Source organism: Prionailurus viverrinus, chromosome D1 (assembly GCF_022837055.1).
Source record: "Prionailurus viverrinus isolate Anna chromosome D1, UM_Priviv_1.0, whole genome shotgun sequence".
NCBI classification, from domain to species: Eukaryota; Metazoa; Chordata; class Mammalia; order Carnivora; family Felidae; genus Prionailurus; species Prionailurus viverrinus.
The window spans coordinates 105,322,376-105,345,903 of NC_062570.1; the positions used below are offsets into that span (position 1 = coordinate 105,322,376).

The 23,528-nt window shown below is 53.5% G+C and overlaps 1 protein-coding gene across 5 annotated transcripts in view; it reads left to right on the forward strand.

Annotated features, from left to right (window-relative positions):
- The window catches only part of TESMIN (testis expressed metallothionein like protein), a 35,495-nt gene extending 22,863 nt beyond the window's left edge, over window positions 1-12,632 (forward strand). For all 5 annotated transcript variants that reach the window (XM_047823843.1, XM_047823844.1, XM_047823845.1 and 2 more), the window contains 4 exons: window positions 6,346-6,448; window positions 9,107-9,244; window positions 11,080-11,255; window positions 11,650-12,632. In XM_047823843.1, the coding sequence (XP_047679799.1) occupies window positions 6,346-6,448; window positions 9,107-9,244; window positions 11,080-11,255; window positions 11,650-11,839 (607 nt within the window). In that variant the 3' untranslated portion in view covers window positions 11,840-12,632. The remainder of the gene's footprint in view (window positions 1-6,345; window positions 6,449-9,106; window positions 9,245-11,079; window positions 11,256-11,649) is intronic.
- Window positions 12,633-23,528: the final 10,896 nt, after the last annotated feature.

The following is a 23,528-nucleotide window of genomic DNA, read 5'->3' on the forward strand; positions in this document are numbered from 1 at the left end:
CAATACCACTTGAGTTTGTAGTCTCGAATTACAGCTTTTTCTTTGCTGCTTTTTGCCTGATACCCACTTCGGGAAATTAGCACTAACGGCCAAGGTGGAGGGAGTTGAAAGTGAGATTAGTTAAGAGGCTATCACAAGAGTGTGGAAGAGGTGAGGAAGACCGGAACTAAGGCAGGGAGGGTAGCAATGAGGGAAAAACCCAGAGACTGAAGAGACGTTTCAGACGTGTACATTTACTCATTCAATCCCACAGATATTTTTGAACGCCTGTGGGTTCAGGACTGAGGAAGACCAACATGAACAACATAGTCATGGTCCCCGCCCTCTTGGCACCCACGGCCTGATGGGGGAGATGGACGCGCATAAGATAATCGTATCCATAAAGGTCGGGGTGGAAACACGGAAAATGTGGCAAAGGAGAAGTAATGGGTGTGTGCGGGTGGGCGGGGTTGACCAAGTGTGAAAGCCGGAGACGCTTCCCTGAGGGAGGGGTGTTTGGATGAGGAGAGTTAATGAGGTGGAGGTGGATTGAAAGCGGGTGGCTAAGAGTGCTCTAGGCAGAGGAGACAGCAGGTGAAAAGGCCCTGGGGCAAGACAGGGGAGGGATACAGGGTTCTAGGAACAGAAAGGGGGCCAGTGCCACTGTTGGAGTATTGTTCATATTCCAAAATCTGTACATTGATCTAAACGTTCAGTAAAAAGAGAACGATTAAATAAATCATGCTGCTGCTACAGAGTGGGGCACTTTTCGGTCATTACAATGGTGTATGAATCTTTTTAGATGGGAAACACTCATAATATTGATAAGTAGTAAAAGCAAGTTGTCATAGTGATTCCTGATGTTGGTAAGTAATAAAAGCACACTGAAGCAGTGTATAGAATATGATCTTGCTTTTGTTTGTCTTTAACATGTGATCAAACAACATATGTTTATTTTGGTACGTTTCGTTTTAGAGAAAAAGTCTGAAATACGTTCACTGAATGATCATCTCTAGGGAGTGGGATTCTGGGTGACTGTAATTGTTTTCTTTGTGTTTATTTATACCGACACACTTTTCGTTCAACGAATGTGATTCACTTGTATAAAGATAAAATTAAAAAAACAAAAAAAGACATTTCTGAGCCGGAATCAGCAGACTTGGTAACTCCTTGGGAAAAGAGAGAAAGAAAGGTAACTGTCAGAAGGGACTCAGGATTATTTTAGTGGTAGACGGCACCACGGATGCAGAGAGGGAGCACGGCTTGAGCAGGAAGCGGTGGGAGAAGATTGCAAGTTAAGGCTGGACACTGAGGTGGAGGTCTGAAAGGAAGTTGGAAATGCGGTTCCGGAACATAGGAGTGTTACAGCCCCTGAAGCAAACGTGCAGCAAAGGGGTCTTTGCATCTCCAGTGAGGAGGTCGTTGATTGCCTCTGAGAGCCAGTGGGGCAGAGAAGAAGGTCCGAGGGCAGTAGGGCAAAGGGTGAATGGGAGACGAGGAAGAACAAGCAGCAGATTTAGATAATCCTTTCATGCTGATGGCAGAAGAAGAAAACAAGGGATTTTAGGGTAGGAGACAGAGCAGGTTTGGGGACAGAGATTTAAAAATCTTCAACTTAAAGTTAAAAAAAGCAGAGGGACAAGAGTTAGTCGATCAAACCACCCAGCAAAGTATGTAGGACAAGAGATGAAATGTGCCTGGTCTGGACCTTGGTGAGTAAACATAGTTTGACTGGGTATAAAATTCTAGATTGTCAGTTTTCCTCTCAGAGCCTTGAAGATATCGTTCTACTGTTTTCCATGATTTCTAACAGAAGTACACTGTCAATCTAGGTAACCTGTCTTTTCTCTCTGGGGCTTTTAAGATTTCCCTTTCGTCTTTGTTTTTTCTTTGTGTATGTCTTTTGGGGGGGGTTCGCTAAGGTTCTGAAATCAGTGGATCCACAACTTTTGACAGTTCTGGAACACTTACATGTGTCCTCACTGCACACAGTCTCTTCATCCTGTAATGCTAATCTGCCATTTTCTGGCCTAACTATCCACCGTTCCTCATAACCTTTTTTCTGTATTAAAAAAAATTTTTTTTAATGTTTATTTTTGAGAGAGACAGAGACAGAATGCGAGTGGGTTGGGGCAGAGAGAGAGGGAGGCACAGAATCCGAAGCAGGCTTCAGGCTCTGAGCTGTCAGCACAGAGCCCGACACGGGGCTCGAACTCACGAGCTATGAGATCATGACCCGAGCCTAAGTCAGACGCTCAACTGACTGAGCCACCCAGGTGCCCCTTTTTTTCTGTATTTTTAGTCTCTTTGTTTATGATGCACCTCGATCTTAATTTCTTATCTTTCAGTTTATCCTTTTTCACTTTGAATTTAGTTATTTTTATTCAGATTGTACATACAGTTTTTTTTTATTTTTATCTTTTTTTAATTTTTGTTTATTTTGAGAGAGAGAGAGAGAGAGAGCACACAGAAGCAGAGAAGGGGCAGAGAGAGAGAGGAAGAGAGAGAATCCCAAGCAGGCTCCATGCTGTCAGAGCAGAGCCCAGCTTGGGGCCCCATCCCACTAACTGTGAGATCATGGCCTGAGCTGAAATGAGGAGTCAGACGCTCACCCAACTGAGCCACCCAGGTGCCCTTATTTTTTATCTCTTTTAGATTTTATTTTTAAGTAATCTCTACACCCAACATGGGGCTCAAACTCACAACCCCAACATCAAGAGTTGCACGCTCCACTGACTAAACCAGCCAGGTGCCCCAACACACGTAGAGTCTAAAGAGCCAAATAATTCTACAAGGCTCGTGACGAAGAATGGTAGCTCCCTGACAATTGTCCCTTATTTTCTGACCTCCAGGAATTTTCGACTCTCTTAACAGAGTCTTTTAATATTCGCCTCCATAAATGGAAGTAACCTACCTGCTTTGCTAAGCTTGGCTTTTCAACTTGGGAATGATACCATTTCTGTACCATGGAAGATGTGGAAGATGTGGCCCTGCCACCCTGTCAGCTCCCCGCCACCATTTCCCACACCCAGACATCGGATGCCCGTGGTTAGATCAGTAGTCTTTGTATTTCACAGCTAGGAAAACACTACTCTCTGTGGACCTTGATTAATTTTCTTTCCTGCCCTTCTTCATCTTTTCCCTTGAGTTAATACCTGGTACTCAGCTTTCTATGTACATGACACTAATGTAAACCTTAAACGGCGCTCTGGGTATTTAACTGTCTTCCCGCCATGGACAGTGTGGCTTCCAGGCCTGATGCGCAGCTCTGACCTTGGACTCCCCTCTGCCGCCACTCCCAGGGCTTCCTCTGTGTCCTCCTTTGACTCAGTGTGTCGTTTGACGTAGCGCATCCTCCGGGGCGCCCTTTGAGAGGGTGCAGAGAGATCGTCCCATGTCGAAACCCGTCAGAGCCTGTCCTCAAGGCCTAGATGGTTATTTTGGAGTTGGAGTTCCAACTTTAGTTCAGAACTTCAGGTTTTCTTCAGAATTTGGAAGGCGCTGCCACCTTTTCTTCTAGTTTCCGGTGTTGCCATTGAAGTTTGGATAGCATTCTCGTTCTTGCTGCTGGAATGAAATCCGTTTTACTCTTTCTAGAACCTCGTAGGATCCCGTCTGTGTTCCCGGTGCTCTGAAACTAGGTGACGAAGTCCTGCTTTGGGTCTCTTTCACCTCTTGCGCTGGCCACCTGGCAGTCCCTTTACTCTGAAGAGACGTGCCCCTTAGTTCTGAGACATGTTCCTAAATTATTTTCTGCCCTTCATTATTTTCTTAAGGCATATTTATTTATTTTGAGAGAGAGAGAGCGCGCACGTGCGTGTGCATGAGCGGGGGAGGGGCAGAGAGAGAGGGAGAGAGAGAATCCCAAGCAGGCTCCGCGCTGTCAGCGCAGAGCCTGAGGTGGGGCTCGATCCCATGAACCGTGAGATCGTGACCGGAGCTGAAATCAAGAGTCGGTCACTTAACTGACTGAGCCACCCAGGGACCCATCTGCCCTTTGGTTCGTAAAACTCTTCTCTTTCCGGACCTCTAATTGTGAAAATTTTGGACCTAGAAAACTCAGCCTGTGTCTTCGCTTCCCCTTTTTGGTGGGTGCTCTAGTTCTCATGCCGTCTGTTAAGGTAGGTGATCCTCTCATGGGATTGCTTCTCTATTTTCCAGAACATCATTTTCATAGTCTGGTTTTTTTTAAGTATCGTTTTCTTGTTTCTTAATTCGTCCAAAGCCGCTGATGCCCTCGCTCCCCCCGTTTCCGTTTAGTCCCCTGTCTTTCAGGTCAAAATGTTCCCTGAAATGTGTGCGCATCTCCGGCTGTCACACTGCTCGCACTGAAGAACGAGGCGTAAGCTGCCTGGGGACTCGGCGTGCATCAGTGGGGACCTGCTCACTGTGGCCGCACCGTCGGGCCGTGTGACTAAGCCATCTGTCTGTTGGGAGACTGCGGGACCCTTCCTCCCTGTATGTCGTTCTGGGCTGGCTGGGGTCCTCGGAGAAGGCTTTTCCAGGGTGGTGCTAGGATCCTAGGGGCCACGGGGCTCCACGTTCACCTTTCCTCCTCTGATCCGTTGTGATCCCCCAGCCCTCACTTGTTGTACCCCAGAGAGTAATTTCGGTCTCTGGCCACGGTGATGGAGAGGGCGGAGGGTGCTGGAAGGGGGCAGGAGCCTGGGGGCCCGCTCCCCCCGAAATAGCATTTCCACCAGCTCTCTTCCCATCCCACCCTCCTGCGCTCCCGCCCCAGAGCAGCGTCTGGGCCCCCTGCTTCCCAGTCTTCAGAGCTGGCGTGCTCTTGAGTCAGTTCTCGGTACCTCTCTCCTCTGCTTTCCAGCCTCCTCCTCCTCTTCTCTCTGTCCCAGTGGAGTAGATGATTTGTGGGGAGTCTGCCCTTTAAGGGTCTGTGCTTTGTATGGGCGTGTGTGTGTGTGTGTGTGTGTGTGTGTGTGTGTGTCTGGTGCACCTCCCACCTTTGGTAGCCCGGATTTTGTCTTCTGTCTCCTGAATGAGCAGGCTCTGGGTCACCAGGGACCAGCAGATGCCCCAGGACAACCCTTAGCAGCCACAGAGCCATGCCCCCCCCCCCCCCACCAAGTTTGCAGTTTCTTCTTCTTCTTCTTTTCTTTTTAAATTTATTTTCGAGACAGAGAGAGACAGAGGTGAGCAGGGGAGGGGCAGAGAGAGAGAGAGGGAGACACAGAATGGGAAGCAGGCTCCGGGCTCTGAGCTGTCAGCCCAGAGCCCGACTTGGGGCTCGAACTCACGAACTGTGAGATCGTGGCCTGAGCCGAAGTCGGACGCCGACCCGACTGAGCCCCCCACCAGGCGCCCCGCATTTTCTTTCTTTATTTCACCTCTGATGATCTCTTGTACTCTCCTCTTGGCTTGACATGCATTTAAAAATATTATTTAAGAAAGTTAAAACCATACGCGATAAAAGGATAATGTTTATGAATTCCGTAACGGCGAGGCTGGTACGGACATCCGGCCACCGCGGTGTCCAACAGAGGCCCCTCCCGGCCTCGCCCAGCACTGGACGGGAAGCAGGGCCACACGCTGTCCCGGCTCCCCCGGGTGACCCCTTGAGACCGGCAGCTGAGACGCCATGACTCGAGACGCTGGCGACAAATGACCCGCAGCAGGTAATGTGGGGACCTGGCAGCAGAGCTGGTGTGCCAGACGGATTTGAAGCCCTTGTCGGTGCCTCGGGCTCTTGGGAGAGAGCGGTGTGGGACCCGTCCGGGAGGAGAACTTGCGAAACCTCCCCGGGGGGCCGGTCGTGGGTAAGACGGGGGGAGTCCGAGCCTCGACACTGAATTCCCACGCGAGGCGAGGAAGGCGTCTCAGCGCGCGAGCCACAGGCCCAGCCACGCTGACCGCTCTGCGAGGTCGTCAGCACGGCCACCCGTCACCGGCCGTTGCCTTTATGACTCCCGGAATCCCGGGACGCAGTGGCCGCGGTCTGGGAGGGATTCCGCCACCAAAGCTGTTCTGCAGAGCGGGGACCCACGAACGCCCTCCCGTTACAGCAGGGGGTGACATGCGTGTGTCTCCTGCTCGCCAGCGGGGGCCGCTCCTGGGGGCGGGGGGCGCCGGCGGGCACCCGGGCAGGGGTCGGGGCGGCGGCTGACGGCGTCCGGGAAACCGTTTTGCTTTGCAGACTCCTACGTTACGAAACGAGGGGCTGTGACTCGTTTCTCTCCGTCCTCTTGGCCGCTGGAGGGCATCGCCCCGGCTTGTAGCTCTCACCAGGAAGGCGTCAGAGGCGTCTAAGCGGCAGCCGTGTGGACTGCGGCACGCCGGCTCCTTTCCCGTGCCCGCTGCTGTCGATGGCGATCGCGGCCTCTGAGCCGCCGTGTTGTTGCTTCACAGGTACTGCGATTGCTTTGCCAGCGGGGACTTTTGCCACAACTGCAACTGTAACAATTGCTGCAACAACCTGCATCACGAAGTCCAGCGGTTCAAGGCCATTAAGGTGACCACTTCCCGCCGACTCCGCGCGTTCTAACAGTCTTTAAAAGTGCTCGAGGGGGCACCCGCGTGGCCCAGTGGGCCGAGGGTCCGACTCTTGGTTTCGGCTCAGGTCACGATCCCAGGGCCGTGGGATCGAGCTCCGCGTCAGGCGCCACTCTGAGCGTGGAACCTGCTTGGGATTCTCTCTCTGCCTCTCCTTCTGCCCCTCGCCCTGCCCTTTCACGAACGAACGAACGAACGAACGAACGAATGAATGCATCACACACGTGCATGAGATAGTCACAAAACCTATCTCCAGAGATCCCCGAGGGTGGGGTATTGGCTCTCGAGAGAGCTGTCGCGAGAGCGGCAGTCAGAGAAAGATCTTTGTTCCCCACCGTGTGGGATGGCTTCGGTGGAGGTTGTGACTTAAGAGCGTGCAGATGTCCACTTTGTCCTCATGTGGGGCTTAGGGATTTGAGTCCTAAACTCGATCATGCAGGAGACAGGCCGAGCTGGGAGGGGGGCGTCTGAGAGGGGTAGAAGCCGGCTGGACGGAGAGCTGGCTGGGGCTCTCAGCCACGACACGTGCCCAGTGTTTATTCTCTGTGGCTTCCGGGTGAAGGGGGGGGCATCTGGACTTTCCTCGGGCGGCCACGGCGGCTCCGTGGCCCCGTGTGCGCTACAGGCCGGATGCGGGAGCTCGCGGCTCACCCCTTCCCGTGGGCATCAAAGATCATCAGAGAAGGGAGGACAGTCGGGCGTGGGGCGTGACGTTTTGGTGCCCCCGGTTTACAAAGGGAAGTCACGGGCCGTCGCGTGTCGCCTTGAGACTGTCATGCTCCGTTTTGTCCCTACGATAATTTAATCGCCCTCTTGGATTATAGACAGGTCACTTGAAAGTATCTTACCCATTTTGATAGAGCCAGAGCCATGGGACGGAAGAGAATGATGATGCCGCTAAACTTCGGTGGTGTGGCATTTTCTTTCTTTGGGGCTGAAAGGTATTGTCTACAGCTAAAAGTGTATAAAGTTTTATTTAAAAAGTGTTGGAATGTGGGGGGCGCCTGGGTGGCCCAGTCGGTTGAGCATCGGACTCGTGACTTTGGCTCAGGTCTCGATCCCGGGGTCGTGGGATCGCGCCCCACATCAGGCTCTGCGCTTAGGATTCTCTCTCTCCCTCTGCCCCTCTCCCCTGCTTGTGCACGCTTCTCTCTCAAATTAAAAACAAAAAAATGTGGTTTTGAAAGCGTTGGCATTTTCAAGCATCGCTGGTAGGAGCATAAGATTCCATAAGCACGTGTGGAAATCGTGTGGCAATAGTTTCCGCAGCGGGACCTTTGCACGTGCTATGAGCCAGCAGTGTTGTTCCTGAACACAGGGGCACCGGAAGCGTGCGTGAGCGTGCGTGAGCACGCGTGCCCCACCGGGGACAGCCCAGTGTCGGTCAGCGGTAGAGTGGGAGAGAGCGGACGGTGAGAAGAAGAAGGGGAGTCTTGTGGGCGCCGTGCTGCTGATGCTCGCGCGGGGACAGCAGAGGGGGTCGGCACGGGGGTCCCCACCGGGTGTGTTGACGGGAGGGAGTCACGGGGAGCCTCTGGGGCTGGGTCGTGCGCCATTCATGACACCCCACTGTCCCCCAGTCTCGCTCCAGGCCGTGCTGCCCAGGGGACCCTCTGCAGCGACGGGAGGGTCTTGTCAGACCGCATAGACCCTGCGTGTTAACCCGTGGCTGGGGGGAGGGGAGCGAGGAGGGCAGGGCTGCTACCGTGACCTGCCTGGTGCTCGGATTGGCCTGAGCGACTTTGTCTGTTCTGCTGTTGTCTTTTTAATGTTTTCATTTTTTATTTTTGAGAGACAGAGAGAGACAGGGCACAAGCAGGGGAGGGGCAGAGGGAGAGGGAGACCCAGAATGGGAAGCGGGCTCCGGGCTCCGGGCTGTCCGCACAGAGCCCGACGCGGGGCTCGAGCCCACGAACCCCGAGATCACGACCTGAGCCGACGTCGGACCCCCAGGCGCCGCTGTACCCAATCACTTCGTTAAAAACACTATGCCCGCATTTGTCTGTGTAGATAGATAGCGGAAAGATGGATAAAAAGTTAGAGCGGCCAGGATAAAAAGCCCAGCGAGCGCGTCGTGTGAGCAGGACGGGGCCCAGCGGCGGGGGCCCCGGGCCGGGCGACCCCCTTCCGTCCCTTGCCATGTACTGCTTAAGCTCTCGGGCCTCAGTTTCTTCATCTGCGAGACAGAAACAACGGTGGGGTTTACTTCCCGAGGCCGCTGTGAGGACTAAGTGAGGGAGTGCACGCAAACCCCCCCGGAAAGGTGCCCGGAACACGGTAGATGTTCAGTACGCCGTTAGCACAGCGCCACCTTCCCCGCTGTCTCGGGAAAAACATGCCGGGAAGGAGACACGGCTACGGGGACACAATCATCCTGTTCGCATCTCTACCATCCAGCTATTTCACAGTAACTATGTACAGGACCTTGAACCTCGGGGCAGCAGTGGGGCAGCGGGGGTCGGGGGGGGGGGAGCCGGGGGGAAGGCAGTGCCTTCAAGGGCGTGCGTGTGTTGGGACAGAACACGCGGGGCCCTTCCTGGAGCCCCCGTGAGTCTCGCGGAACGTTCTCTTGCCAGAATGGAGGGTACCTGACGGAGTTTTGTGTTTTCTGCCTTAGGCATGTCTCGATAGGAACCCAGAAGCTTTCCAACCAAAGATTGGGAAGGGGAAGCCGGGAGACGTGAAGCCTCGGCACAACAAAGGCTGTAACTGCAGGAGGTCAGGCTGCCTCAAGAATTACTGTGAGTGCTACGAGGTCAGTCACTCTTCCCCGGGGCTGGTACAAAAACCAACAGGTCGGTATCTGGGCCTCAGTAACCTCTGCGGTTGAAAGAATTGTCTTTTACTGTAATTAAAAAAGAAGTCGGGTTCCGTTTGCTTCCCCCTAAGGTTTCTGTCGTGCACGCGTGTTAATCCGCATGAATTTCTCGACGACCAGCCATGCTTTCCGAGTCAAGCAAATGAACCCGGGGCCCTTTTGGGAACCGGTCGCCCGCTCCGAGCCCAGCCCCCGGCGCCCAGCGGAGGCCGCCCGCCGCCGGGCCCCGCCCGCTCTGTGCGGGCCCTGCCTGGCAGAGCTGGGTGCCCAGGCCGGGCGCTCAGAGCCCAGAGCGGGCGGCGGGCCCTGGCCGCCGGCCAGATGCTGGGGCACAGCGGTGCAGACCGAGTTCCTGGACGAACCCGTTTCTCAAAGGTTCGGTGGCCGTGGAGAGACTTGCTCCCGCCCTGGGGTTTCCCCTTTCCTGCCGCCTTTTCTGTCTCCTTTCTTGGTGTTGGAGGACAGGGAGGCAGAGGAAGGAGCCCGCAAGTCCCAGCAGCAAAGCAGCCAGGAAACCCTCCCTCGAAAGGCTCTCCTTTGGTTTGCTTGCCGTCTTGGGGGGGGGCACCTGTGAAGTTTACTTTTAAAAGGTAGTCACAGATGGTCAGGCTTCAGAAGACTCCTTGTGGTTCCGGGGACACGTGTTGGAAGATCTGAGTGAGCAGACCTAGCGATCCCCCGGCTAGGATTTTGCAAATACGGTCAGAGGTACTGCAGAGATGCCGAATTCAGCCAGCGAGTGGCATCGCCCCAGCAGAAGGATCTCCAGGCGCGGACGGCACCTCCAGCCGCCCTCCACGGTGCCCTCCCTGCCGCCCGAGACAGCGAGCCGCCCGTTTTCCGGAGGCCCGGGCAGATGTCCCGTATTCTCCAGAGTAGGCTAGAAATCCCGAAAGGCCTCTTGCTCAAGACACCCAGAGGTGTAGGTAAAACACAATGGATTCCTCTTGATGTGCGTCTCTGAGCTGAAGAGAACAGAGGGAAATCCCAGCAGCGGAAACAAAGAGGGGGCCGGGAACCATAGCGCTGGGAGGGCCGGCGTCCAGACCGCCCAGCCGGCGTGAGAAGGGGTCGCCCGGCTGGCCGGGCCAGCTGCCTTGCGACAAGAAACACAAGAAAGTCCGCCCACGAGTAAGCAGGAAGGGCCTCTCCCAGAACACCCACCCCAGGCCTGCCCTCGGGGGGGGGGGGGGGGGGGTGTCTCAGACCCCACCCACCTGCGCGAACTGGGCCACAGCAGGGCCTGCGCCACTGGGGCCCCCCTGGGGGGGGGCCCCCACGGGGCCCGTTCCAGATCACCGCAGTCAGGCAGCCAAACGGAGGTTTTGGCTTCCCAAGCGCATAGAAAAGTCGTGTCTATATTACACGTGGTCTGGTAAGTGTGCCGTAGCCTGGGGGCGAAAACACAACGTCCACGCCTCCGTTAAGAAATGCTTTGTTGGGAAAAAGTGCCTGCCACCATCCGAGTGCTGGGACGCCCTCACTGCTCACAGAGCGCCGTCACAAAAATGTCGAGGCAACGACGAGAGAATGACCAAACTGCGACGCCGAGACACGGAGTGAGCCAATGCCGTGGGAAAAATTGTGTCGACGAACAACTGGGTCAAAAAACTGACCCTGGACGCAGGGTCACCGCAAAGCCTCCGTTTGTGAAAAATGCCGTATCTGCCGCGCACACGCCCACACGCTGTTATTTAAGGTCCAGACAGAATGTGTTGCTTTTTGCCGAATTACGAGCAGTCTGATTTCATTGAAGCGTTTTGTCTTACCAGGCCAAAATTATGTGTTCTTCTATTTGCAAATGCATTGGTTGCAAAAATTATGACGAAGGCCCGGAACGGAAAACCCTAATGAGCATGCCCTACCATCCGGACGCTGGAGGGTTTGAAGGCAGCCCTCATTTGTCACCAGCTGAATCCGCGGGACTGCCGCAGTTCAGACAAGACAGGTAGGTGCCGTGAACCCGCCGTCAGAAGAGGGGAAGCAGGTGAATTCGAGGAGAGTCGGTCTATACACTTGGAAAGAAAGTGCGTGTGTCCAGGGGGTGGGTGCGAGGGACGGGGAGGACCGGCAGCCCCCCGGGCTTGACCGGCCCTGGATGTCACCCCGTGTTTCCTCGGGGAGGGGGGGGGGGTGCCCTGCCGAGACCGCTGTGTCCGACCTGTCCTCTATGTAAGTGGGTCGTCTGTTTTCGTCCTCGCTGAGTTACCTGCTCTGTGCGGGAGCCGGTGACGTTCTTTAACATACCAGGACGGGGGTCCCCTTGAACGTCTCAGGTGTCGCAGACACCCGCTGGGTCTGGAGTTCAGGACCGCGGCCCGTAACCGCCGTGTCTCTGCCAGGCGGCCGTCGTGCATCTCCTGGGAGGTGGTGGAAGGCACGTGCTCCTGCCTGCTGGCCCAGGGCGAGGAGGCCGAGAAGGAGCGTTGCTCGGAACGCCTGGCGGAGCAGATGATCCTGGAGGAGTTCGGGAGGTGCCTGTCCCAGATCCTCCGGATGGAGTTTCAATCCAAAGGGTTGGAAATCGAGTAGAGTGCGGTGGAGAAAACTCTGAAGGCACAGAGACGTCGTCTGGATGTGCCGGGGGGGAGGCGAGCCGGAGTCTGGAAGGGTTGTTTAAGGGGCTGCGGGGAAGGGGGGCAGCTTTCTGTCCGCATCAGGGCGCCGAGGGGGCTGGCGCAGGGGCCGAGGGTCTCGGCGATCAAAAGCCCCCTTTTTGAGGAAGTGCGGACGTGACACGCTGCTGTGTGGCCCTGGGGAGAGAGCGAGGACTCCTGTGATGTCGGGAGAAGCCTCTGCCCCCACGCCGAGGGAGGGAGGGTTGAAGGCTCTGCGGAGAAGTCTGTCCGTTCCTCCCCACTTCACCCCGTCTGGGCGGTTTTCCTCTGGAGGCTTCTCTGCCTAAAGAGCCACGGTGAGTTTTCACTAGTAGTATTTTGAAATTAACTCTCCAGATGGGCTGCTAAGATACAACTCAGACTAGAGACGTACTGAACACCTTGAGGCGTCCCTGAGCGTGGACACTTTCCCAGGGTCGCCCGCAAACTCTCCGTCTCTCTCAGGGCCCCCGTGAAACGCAGGCGGTGGGGGTTGCGGGTTATGGGACCAAAAACTATCTGGTTTCTTAGGTGTTTTCATTGGGTTGTGGAAAAGCTGTATCATCCAATTAACTTTCTCCCTAGTTATTGTTCTAATATTATTATTGTTCGTTAAAATACCGTTAAGATAACCGGTTTGCAGAAACCAGCAGGTGAGATTGGTTATTAAGTGGACTCTCTTTTGGTTCTGTTGTAAACAGCAGAGAGGATTAAAATTTTCAAATGCCTCCCCTTGTTGTAATTAACTCGGTCAGTGAACATATATACCCGGCAGGTGTCCGTGTTTATTGACAGTATCGGGCCCTCAGAGCTCAGTTAGAAAGCTCGTTTACAAGCCGAGCGGTGCGGAAAGCGCGGAGCCCTTGGAACAGCAAGTTCTGACGGGGAACCACAGAGCGGGAGGGAAACACCGAGTTCTTGGCCACTTCTTTCCCCCTCTGGCCCCTTGGGATGGAGACTCCGTGGGCACAATCCAGGGGCAGAGACGAGCACTGCCCGGGGGTGGTGGGGGGCTGTCCCCAGGCTGGTGCCCCGTTGTTCGTTGTCCGGGTGCATCCGGGGCGGAGCTGGAGGGGTGCGGGGGTGAGGGGTGGGGGGAGCCCCGCCCACTTCACCCCTGGGGCTGGGAGGGGCCTGAAACGGGCTTCCCGACCCCTTCCTGGAGGGTGGCCTGCTCCCCAAGTGCTGCCCACGGCATTCTGTGCAGGCCAAGGCCACACCGCTTTTAGAAAATTCAGCATGAGGAGGGAAAACCGGAGCAGAGTTGCGTGCGAAGCCAGCCCAGAGGCATAAGTCGCACGACCAAAAGGATACGTTACGTCTATTGTTGCGGGTAGAGAGCTGGTGCCTTGTAAAACCACATAAAAATAAAAGTAGCGTGTCCTCGTCTGTGGGTGTGGCTTTGCACAGTGTCTGTCCTGTACTGCGTGACTTGGCCACCTCTGTGATTAGGGTTAGATTATCCGGAGGTTTTGGGGGGTGTTTTTTTTTTTGTTATTTAATTCAATTCGGACACTAACTGCCTGGACTTAGTGGCAGATCGCACGAGGCCCTCGAGGCCGGCCCCCATTCGGACACGGGTCACGGCGCGGGGTCCCCGGGTAACCCACACCTCTGTCTGCCTTGGCCGCAGGCGGCAAGGCCGTTCCCAGGGCCGCTCCTCGGGTCTGAGAATTTGCTGTAACAGCCCAGGAGCTCAGGGAGACACTTTTCTTACCATCCCAATTTATTATAAAGGACACAGATGGACAGCCAGAGGAAGTACATTGCGGAGGGAGGGGGGGTTCAGCAGGGCCCTTTACAGATCCCTGCACCCCTACCTGGAAGTCTCCCACGGTTGGCCGAAAGCCAGCGGGGATGCAGCTTGAAACCACAATAGACAGGGGCGCCTGGGGGGCTCAGTGGGTTAAGCATCCGACTTCAGCTCAGGTCACGATCTCGTGGTCCGTGGGTTCGAGCCCCGCGTCGGGCTCTGGGCTGATGGCTCGGAGCCTGGAGCCTGCTTCCGATTCTGTATCTCCCTCTCTCTCTCTGCCCCTCCCCGTTCATACTCTGTCTCTCTCTGTCTCAAAAATAAATAAACATAAAAAAAAAATTAAAAAAATAAATAAATAAAAAGTCATCGCCATACTCAAAGTCATCTAGATTTTCGACGTTATCTAATAGCTTTCCAGCTTTGCGTTTCACATTCATGTGTGAGGTCTGCTTCGGGCTAATTTTTGTGACGAGTGGAAGATCTGTGTCTAGATTCCTTTCTTTGCATGTGGACGTCCAGCTGTTCCACCGGCGTTTCTTGAAAAGCCTCTTTTCTCCACCATGTTGCCTTTGCTTCTTTGTCAAAGAGCAGTTAACAGTATATAGGTGGGTCTATTTCTGGGCTCTCTATTCTATCCCATCGGTCTACTTTCTTTTGCCGACACCACACTGTCCCGAGTACCGTAGCTTTGTGGTAAATCTTGAAGTCAGGGAGTGTCAGTCCTTCAGCTTTGTTCTTTTCCTCGAATATTGTGTTGGATATTTCCTTTTTCCATGTTACTGGGTTTGATTTGCTAATGTTTTGTTGAGGACTTTACGTCTATGGTTATGAGGGATCCTAGTCTGTAGTTCTCTTGTAATGCCTCTGGTTTTGGTATTAGGGTAATACCAGCCTCATAGAATGAGTTAGGATGTATTTCCTCTGCTCCTGTGTCTGGGAAGAGATTGTAAAGAATTGGAATAACTTTTTCTTTAAATGTTTGGTAGAATTCACTTGTGAACATATTAGGGCCCTAAATACGTGTATTTCAATAGCGTAAAAAAACTAAACTTTTCATGTCGAGGTAATTGTAGATTCACAGGTATTTGTAAGAAATGATGCGGACAGGGGCGCCTGGGTGGCGCAGTCGGTTAAGCGTCCGACTTCAGCCAGGTCACGATCTCACGGTCCGTGGGTTCGAGCCCCGCATCAGGCTCTGGGCTGATGGCTCAGAGCCTGGAGCCTGTTTCCGATTCTGTGTCTCCCTCTCTCTCTGCCCCTCCCCCGTTCATGCTCTGTCTCTCTCTGTCCCCCCAAAAAATAAATAAACGTTGAAAAAAAAAAAAATTTAAAGAAATGATGCGGACAGATGCCGGGTAGCCTTTGTCAAGTTTTCCCTAACGGTAACGTCTTGCAGGATATCACGACCAGGGTGCTGACATGGACACAGTCAAGATACAGAGCGTTTCCACCTCCTCGAGGGTCCCCAGGTCACCCTTTAGAGCCACGCCCGTTGTCCCCTTTCCCCCACCCCCTTTCTACCCCATTTCAGGAACGCTATATAAATGGGGTCATATAGTATGTAACTTTCTAGGATTCGGTTTCACTCGGAAGAGTTCTCTGGAGATTCATCTGGGTTGGTGCACGTCTCAGCAGCCTGTTAATTTTTTCTTGCTGAGGGTTGGGTGCGTGGTGTGCATGGATGGGGGTTTAACCGTTCGCCCGCTGAGGGGCATCTGGGCTGCTTCCGGTTTTTTGCTGTGATGAATAAAGCTACCGCGAACGCCTGTGCGGGCTGTGTGCAAGTCTCGTGTGAAGGTGAGTTTTCCCTCGTCTGGATGAAATGCCCAGGAGTGTCCTTGCTGGGCTGACTGGTAGCCACGTGTTTCCTTTGTAGAGAAACTGCCAAGGCGTCTTCCACAGTGGCTGTACCATTTCACGGTCCCGCCGGCAGGGGGCGGGCGATCCACTTTGCCTGCGCCTTTGCCACCATTTGGCGGTAACCGCCGCTTTTTAATTTTGGCCGTCCTGATACATGTTTCGTGGAATCTCATCGTGGTTTTCATTTTCATCCCCCCCCCGCTGACTAATGTTGAACGTCTTTTCCTGTGTTTGTTTTCCATCTGTGTATCATCTTCAGTGACGTGTCTGTTCATGTACGTTGCCCATTTTTAAAATCGGATTTTTTGTTTCCTCTACTGTTGGGTTTGGAGAGTCCTTTATATGCTTCAGGGAAACATGCCGTCGGCGGGATGGACCCCTTGATGGGACGGGTGGTTCGCAAAGATTTTCTCCCAGCTTTTAGCTTGCCTTTTCCTCCTCTTCCTTGATAGGAATTGTGTTAACCTACACGTCAACTTGGACAGAGTCAGCGCCTTTCCTCTGTTGAGAAGACAGAAAACCCAGAACTCACCACTGTCTTATCCTGGGGTCCCGAGGTCTGCCTTCTTCTTGACCTTTTCAGAGTCTTAGTTTGCTTTATACAGAATGCCCAGGGCTTTTTGTTGTACTTAGGAAGAGGATGAGACAGAAGTACGTCCGCTCTGTCTTCCTGAAAGCGGAAATCAGCAAACTTTTCCTTACAGGTTGGAGCAGAGGCCTTCTTAGTTTGTTTCGTGAGTAAAATGGGGTAAAATCCAGACTGCAAAGTGGAGCACGGAACCTCTTGTTTAGCTCATGGGGGGCGCCTGGGTGGCGCAGTCAGTTAAGCGTCCGACTTCAGCCAGGTCACGATCTCGCGGTCTGTGAGTTCGAGCCCCGCGTGGGGCTCTGGGCTGATGGCTCGGAGCCTGGAGCCTGTTTCCGATTCCGTGTCTCCCTCTCTCTCTGCCCCTCCCCCGTTCATGCTCTGTCTCTCTCTGTCCCAAATAAATAAATAAACGTTGAAAAAAAATAAATAGGTTCATGGGCTGCACATTAGAGTGATGGCTTCCATTCTTTTGGTCTTTCTGAGGCTCTGCTCCTGCACTAGGACTCCCTTAGCACCCCCCCCCCCCGCCACCTCTCCCCTTCTTCCTTTTCCAGGGTCCTCAAGAGCAAGGCTTTGGCCAGACCAGCGACACCACAACCTCTCTCAGTCCCTCCCTGGGGGAAGTCGACCGGTGTGGTCCCTGGCCGGCCACAGCCGAATCACCAGGTTCTGGCCCTGGAGCAGGACTCTGGCACACAGAGTCGTGACACGGAGTCGAGGCCTTTCTTCCCAGGAAGCAACTTCGTTTGTGCCGGCACGGGCTCGGAGGGTTTGTACCCAAAAAACTGAGCCCCGAGCCCCGCGTGGTGTAGTCTTTTATGCGTCTTCTACTTCCTCGTCTCCCATGTATGGGTGACGGGGTGGTCTCAAGTTGCGGGGTCGTGCGGGATGTCCCGGATGCACACGGCCAGGTTGCCCTTCCTTATCTTGAGGTCTTTTCTTATCACGCTCCTTAGGAAGGGGCTCCATCACATCCCCCCCTTTGATGCTCCGACCCCCCTAGTTTGGGTCCAAGAGCATCATCTGGGTTTAGAGGTCTCTATTTCCAGAACATCACATGCGTGGCCGTTTTCCTTTAGACCGTTGTCTCATTGAGACTGGAGACGGACCGTATACAGGGGCGCCGGGCAAGCTAGGATTAAGCAAGCTCCCCGCATCAGGAGGATAATTCCCATGAGGGTTTTGAATCCCCCGAGAGCTGAAAACCATCCTCCGCATAACTCTCCGGGGCCCCGGCCGTCCCAGGTCCAGAGTGGGACATGAGCAACCTTTCTCATCCCATCGGTGATCTCCTCCGTGACTTTTCCTTCTTCATCTGTAGGCAGCAGCGGCTCAGGTTAAACTTTCTGCAGACTCCTCCCTCCAAAGCAAGCAGGTGATCTAAGGCCGAGCGATTTTGATAGATGGCGTTGCTGCTTGGCCGGTAAGGGGAGCGCTCTGGTGGTTTCACTGCTGAGCATTTCGACAGCTGCCTGCAGCCTGATTATGTGGGTTAGCACGTAAAGGAGTATGTGCTGGCCCCAGGACCGTCCTCTGCCCAGGCGGCAGGGCCATAATATCGGGTTCTAGGCTGGGGAGGCCACTCGTTACCTGTCCAGTTGCCAGCTTGTGGGGCACTTCGTTTCCTTTGAGTCTCCCTGTCCCCCTACACGTGGACCCCCCAAACGTTCCCCTCTGGCAAGTGGGAGCAGGAAGAAAGATGATGGATGGTCCCCGGCACACCCACGACCCTGACCAGCCTGCGGGAAGTACCATACAGGCTGTCCTCCCACATGCCCAGAACAGTCCACCTGGGGCCCGCCATTCGACGGCGTGTCGACATTGTCCCAGGCCTCTCGGAGATGAGAAAAGTTAGACGAGGGGTGGGGCTCTGGCTCAAGGGGATCTGGGGGGCCCCCCACCTTTGGGTTTCCCGGGTGGTTGAGTTATCACATCTTTGGCCTAGCTGTGTTAAGTTTCCAACAGAGACGTGAACTTCCTTCCCCACCGGGCAAGGCATGTTTTTTTTCCAATTCGATTGAGGTTTTGAGGAACCAAACCCCGGTCGTAGGACTGGGGTATTCTGTTCCGCTATAAGGTTCGCAGGGATGGAATTCTCTAGCCTCCCATGGCCATCGATCCCCTGTGTTGGTACCAACGAAGCATCCTATCCACAAAGGGAAGGTGAGCGCTAACAGAAACCTCTCTCTTGGGGCGCCCGGGTGGCTCCGGCGGTTGAGCGTCCGACTTCGGCTCAGGCCATGATCTCGCGGTTCGTGGGTTCGAGCCCCACGTCGGGCTCTGTACTGACCGCTCGGAGCCCGGAGCCTGCTTCCGATTCTGTGTCTCCCTCTCTCTCTGCCCCTCCCCCGTTCATGCTCTGTCTCTCTCTGTCTCAAAAATAAAATGTAAAGAAGTTTAAAAAAAATTTAAAAAAAAAAAAAGACAGTCTTTTGTTTCATTGGACCGTGATTCCTCAAGCTGCTGCCGTGTGTAGATCAGTCAGCTTCCAGAGTGACTGAAGCAGGGCTGCGGTCTCCCAGAGCCTCTGGAGCGGCGGACTGCTGCTTTCGTGTGGTCAGCTTTCGCGGCGTCGATGGATCAGGAAGGGACTCCCAGTTTCGAGATGCCGGCCTCACTCTGCTGCGGTGAAGCCAGGGATCCACCTCGTCTACCTTTACTGCAGGAGGGGTGGACAAAAGGACGGTCAACGGGCCCCTCCAGAGGGGTTTAGCGGTTGGACATCCCACCCCGCCACCCATACAGCATCTCCTGGTTTAAAGGGGTGAGCATCTGTGGTCGGACTCACAGGCAATCGCTCCCTGACCCAATGGTGTAAGGTGGTTAGGGCAGAGCCGAGGCCCGCATCTGTTGCCTTAGGGTTAGATCGCCTATCTCATTTAGATCCCCGAATGATGCCCGAATGTCATCCATCAGTCCTAAGACTCTGCGACAATTTACCGGTTATATTGAAACAACGTATGTCAGGGACCCTCTCACAACCCGGGTAACGGAGGCGCGGTAAGCCCGGAGTCCTACTGGAAAAAAGAGTCGTAACGGCAGCCGTTTACCATTGTTAACTGGTAAATTTTTGGGTAAGCCAAACCCGGGTGTTTTCTACAGCAGACCTTGTGTTATTTCTTGTGCCTTTTCTGCCTTGCAGGGGAAGGCCTCCACCCAGTCAGTAAGAGTATCAACCCATCCCAACAAATGTTGAAACCCCTTTGACCTGGGCACAGGGGTGAAATCTAATTGCCGATCTTTCCCGATAGCCTCCAATTCTTTGCTGGCCTGTGGTTGAGAGGTTGTTTCTAAGACATACTTCACAGGCTGATATTACGTGCTGAACGGTCCTTGACAAGTTTTTCCCAGGAAACATCCTTTGGGCCACTTGGCGAGTTTTCTCTCTCCCTAAATGAAAGGCCCGATGCAGGACTTGAATGCTCTTCCGGTTCTGTGAGCCCGGTGATGGTTGTTGCCCTGCTCTGTCGGTAACCATCCCGAGGGCAGGAGGCAGTGTCCACGAGGCAGACCCCGGCTGATTTCCTTGGGAGGGTGGGTGGGACGGAGTCTCCTTGAATAGTTGATACGGCGGGCAAGCTATTCTCTGAACCCTGATGTCTCCAGCCTACAATATCCGGTAATTCCCCCAAACCCACATCATTGTTTATCTGTCCTGGAGTTAGTAGCTCCATTGTCTCCAATTTAGTTATAATGTCCCTTTCTAGCGAGGGAGTAAGGCTCTCTGGTCTTATCGAGAAAGAATGAGAAAAAAATTAGTTTTCCCCGTATGCATCCCAGGGGCCGAGAGAAAAATGTAGTTATGAGTTTCCCGGAGACACCCTTCATCGTCATGCTGCATTTGGAGGGTTGGCCTGGAGTGGAAAGGAGGACAGAGAAGGTGGCCCCGGGACCCAGAAGGAAATGAACCGGACTTTTAGTTACCTGAGTTTTCCAGAGTGACCCGAGGCTCCGGGCTTCCGATAGGCAGTCGAGCCACCCCGAAGAGCCCCGGGCCCCCATCAGTCCCCTGCCAGGGACACTGGTTATCTGAGCCCTCGCAGATAGAGGTCCCCGAGGGCATTCAGACCTCCAGTGACTGTCTCCACACAAGGGGCATGGCTGGTGGGGCTTTGACTTCTGTTGTCCCCACTTCTGAGGGCAGTCTCGTTTCCAGTGAGACTGGCCACGTAAGTGGGTGGCATTTGGGGCCAGGACCTCGGGAAGTCTGGTCTGACATAGCGTGTAAGGCCACGACTAAGGCCTCAGATTTTCTTACGTCCGCTTACTGGTTTTGTTTGTTTGTTTGTTTTTAATCTCGGTTGTAATGTGCCCGATTGGCAGCTCGTAAGAGCTCCTCCTGGGTCCCTTCCAGACCAACTGCCCATGTTTGCAGCTTCCTCTGAATATCTGGGGCCAGTTGAGTGACAAATGTGTCCTTTGAAATCATCTCAGCCTCAGGGGTGTCAGGGGAGATATATTTAATGAGAGCCTCCCTCAACCTCTCCAGGAAGGCCATCCGGCTCTCCTTCTGTGTTTGTGAAACAGTGGCTAATTTAGCATAACTTAAGGGCTTACCCGTAGACCTCCTTAATTTCCCTAAAGCACCAGCCTGGAAACGGGGGGCGATACCATTTCTCAGTGAGATGGTCGTAGTCCCAGTTAGGATCTGGGGGTCGAACTGCCGGGTCCCGGTAGGAAACAGCAAGCTCCCTGCAGGACCTCCAGCCCCGTGACAATTAATGAGTTGCTTTTTCTTCGGAGTTTATAGATCAAGATCAACCCGATTTTTCAGAACGCATCCCAAAGGAGTGTTGGCCTTGGCTGGGGAATATGCCCATCTATAAGGGAAAAAGAGAAGAGGCGTCCCTTATCTTAATTTGCCGCAGCGGGCCAGGAGAAGCCACAGCTCCTGGCCCTGAGTTTTGGCTGGCTGTTCGACGGGCAGCCAAAAACTTTGTCAGTCTCGGGAGGTGCTGGGAGCAAGTCGCTCTTACCCAGGCTCGACCCTACCTCCGAGAGCTGACCTTGTCTCCCTGATTTCTCCTATTCCGCCGGTTTCCGCCTGTGGGACTTTGGGGGTATTGACCGTGACCCAGGAAGCCTTCCCTGGTTGTAAAAGGACACCGTCATTTTATTTTGGCCTCTTTACAAATATATTTTAAAAGGCTGGTGAAAACCACGTTTTTTTGTAAGGATAAAATGGGTCGTCAAGGGGCTAAAAGGGCCAAAGTCGAGGTCTACTCCCCTGCCTTTTTTCAGCAGCGCCCACATAAACACGTTCCAGCCACGTGGATATCCATTTTAGAGTATCTAGGTGTTTCCAAATTGGCCCTCACTGGGCTAAGTGTAGCAAGATGGCTCCTGGGTGTCCCAGGAAAAGCCCTTTATGTATGTCGTTATCTAGCCCTCATCCGGCCCAGGCATCCAATCCTGTGCTGGAAAGAACACAGGTACGGGGCATTTGGAGGCTGGCAGCGAGGACGTCACCGTCTCCCCAACCTTTAGATCAGAGGAGGGGGCAATTTCAACCAAGGCTTGAGTAAAACAACTCAAAAGGGCGTGCTGTCCTGCTGTCCTGCCCTTCAGTTAAAATCGTACATTTTCCCCCCATCTTTTTGGGCAGACAAAAGGGGGGAACATCCTTTGTTCACCTTTTTTTTTTTTTTAAATCAAAAGCATACCAACAATCCAAGAAAACTTTGCCTTTTAATAGAGAGTAAAGCAGAATTTTAATCTTATAGCAGCGTACTTTTAAAATCCATTTTAACCTTCGTTCCGTCCTGGCCACATATAAAATTTCTTTCTAAAGGTTTCCTTTCACAAACCTACAACTTTGCTTTGCTTTCAGATGTCGACCTGAGCCCTTTTACTCCAAACAACCCTCTCAGTTAGGACAAAATTACTTTCTTTTACCTTCAACAAAAAATACATTTTCAGGGACGCCTGGAGGGCTCAGGCGGTTAAGTGTCCGACTTCAGCTCAGGTCATGATCTCGAAGTTCATGAGTTGGGGCCTTTCATCAGGCGCTGTGCTGACAGCTCGGAGCCTGGAGCCTGCTTCGGATTCTGTGTCTCCCTCTCTCTCTGCCCCTCCCCTGCTCACACTCTCTCTCAAAAATAAATGTACTTTCATTTTTTATATCTTTCTTACCTATCTCCTACTTTTTTACACACAGACTTACTTTCCTTATTTTTATCAGTCTTAATTACATTTAGCAGAATTTTAACTCTTAGGAACCTTAGTCTCCAGTGAAAGGTCAGCAGTAACCAATTGTGAACTGTTACATCAGAATTTTTTTTCTTTAGACGCTAAATGTCTCAACTAAGCACAAAGCAGATTTTCCATAGTAAAATCTTCATAAAGCACGAAGCACGTTTGTAAGACCCAAATAGTCCTTTCTCGCAATAAATCAGAAGCACAAACCTACGTCTGGTAATTAGTGCTTTAGCCTCTTATTAGGTATCCAATGGATTCAATCCCAATTTATCACGCAGGCAAAAGTTTACCGTTTCAGGTTACCAAAGACTTCGAAAGCTACCTTAACCATCACCCATCAAAACTACGGGACAAAGTTAGCCATCACTTGTCACCCACGAAAACTACTAGACAAAGTTTGAGGTAGACCAACCAGGGACAGTTGGCTCTAATTATCATAGTCATTGACCCAGGAAATGAATGAGAGAGAAGTCCCCACGCACAGTCACACGGCGACTCCGACCCACTGCCCAGGGCTCAGAGTCGCAGCTTTGTTCCTTATTCCTTATGAACTGCTCAGGCAACTCTGGGAGGTGATCAGGCTCCCCTCCTGCCTCTCGGGGCAGGCCTACCAGAACGGACGAACCGGGTGCGTACCAGTCTGACAGGCTGTGCTCCCGGAGCCGGTTCCTGGGCCTCACGGGTTCCATCGCGCACACACGGGGCCCTGACCCCGGCGCACCGCGAGGGCTAGTCTGCGGATCAAGTGGTCTGTTCCGCTGGCCCCAGGCAAGGTTGCCTGTCCCGGTGCTCCGAGCTTTGTACCCCGGCGGCAAAGCGGTTGGAAACGCACCGTCTCCAGATCCTGGACACGAGCCCCCCAGAAGCGTAGCAGGATTCTCGCACGGAGAGTCGTGACACCGAGGCTTTCCTTCCCAGGAAGCAACTTTATTCCTGCCGGCACAGGCTCAGAGGGTTTGTACCTCAGAGAAACTACCCTGAACACCGCCGTGGGGTGTAGCCTTTTATGCATTTTCTACTTTCTCGTCTCCCATATGTGGGTACCGTGGAGAGACGTACGGTCGGATTGGGTGCTCTCTTGTTACAGGGTCGTGAGGGACGTCACCTACGCACAGAGCCACGTTGCCTTCCCTTATCTTGCGATCTCTTTTTACCACATTCCTTAGGGAGGGGACCTTATCACAGCCCGCCCGGCTCTCCTGGATCGGACGCCCTGAAGAC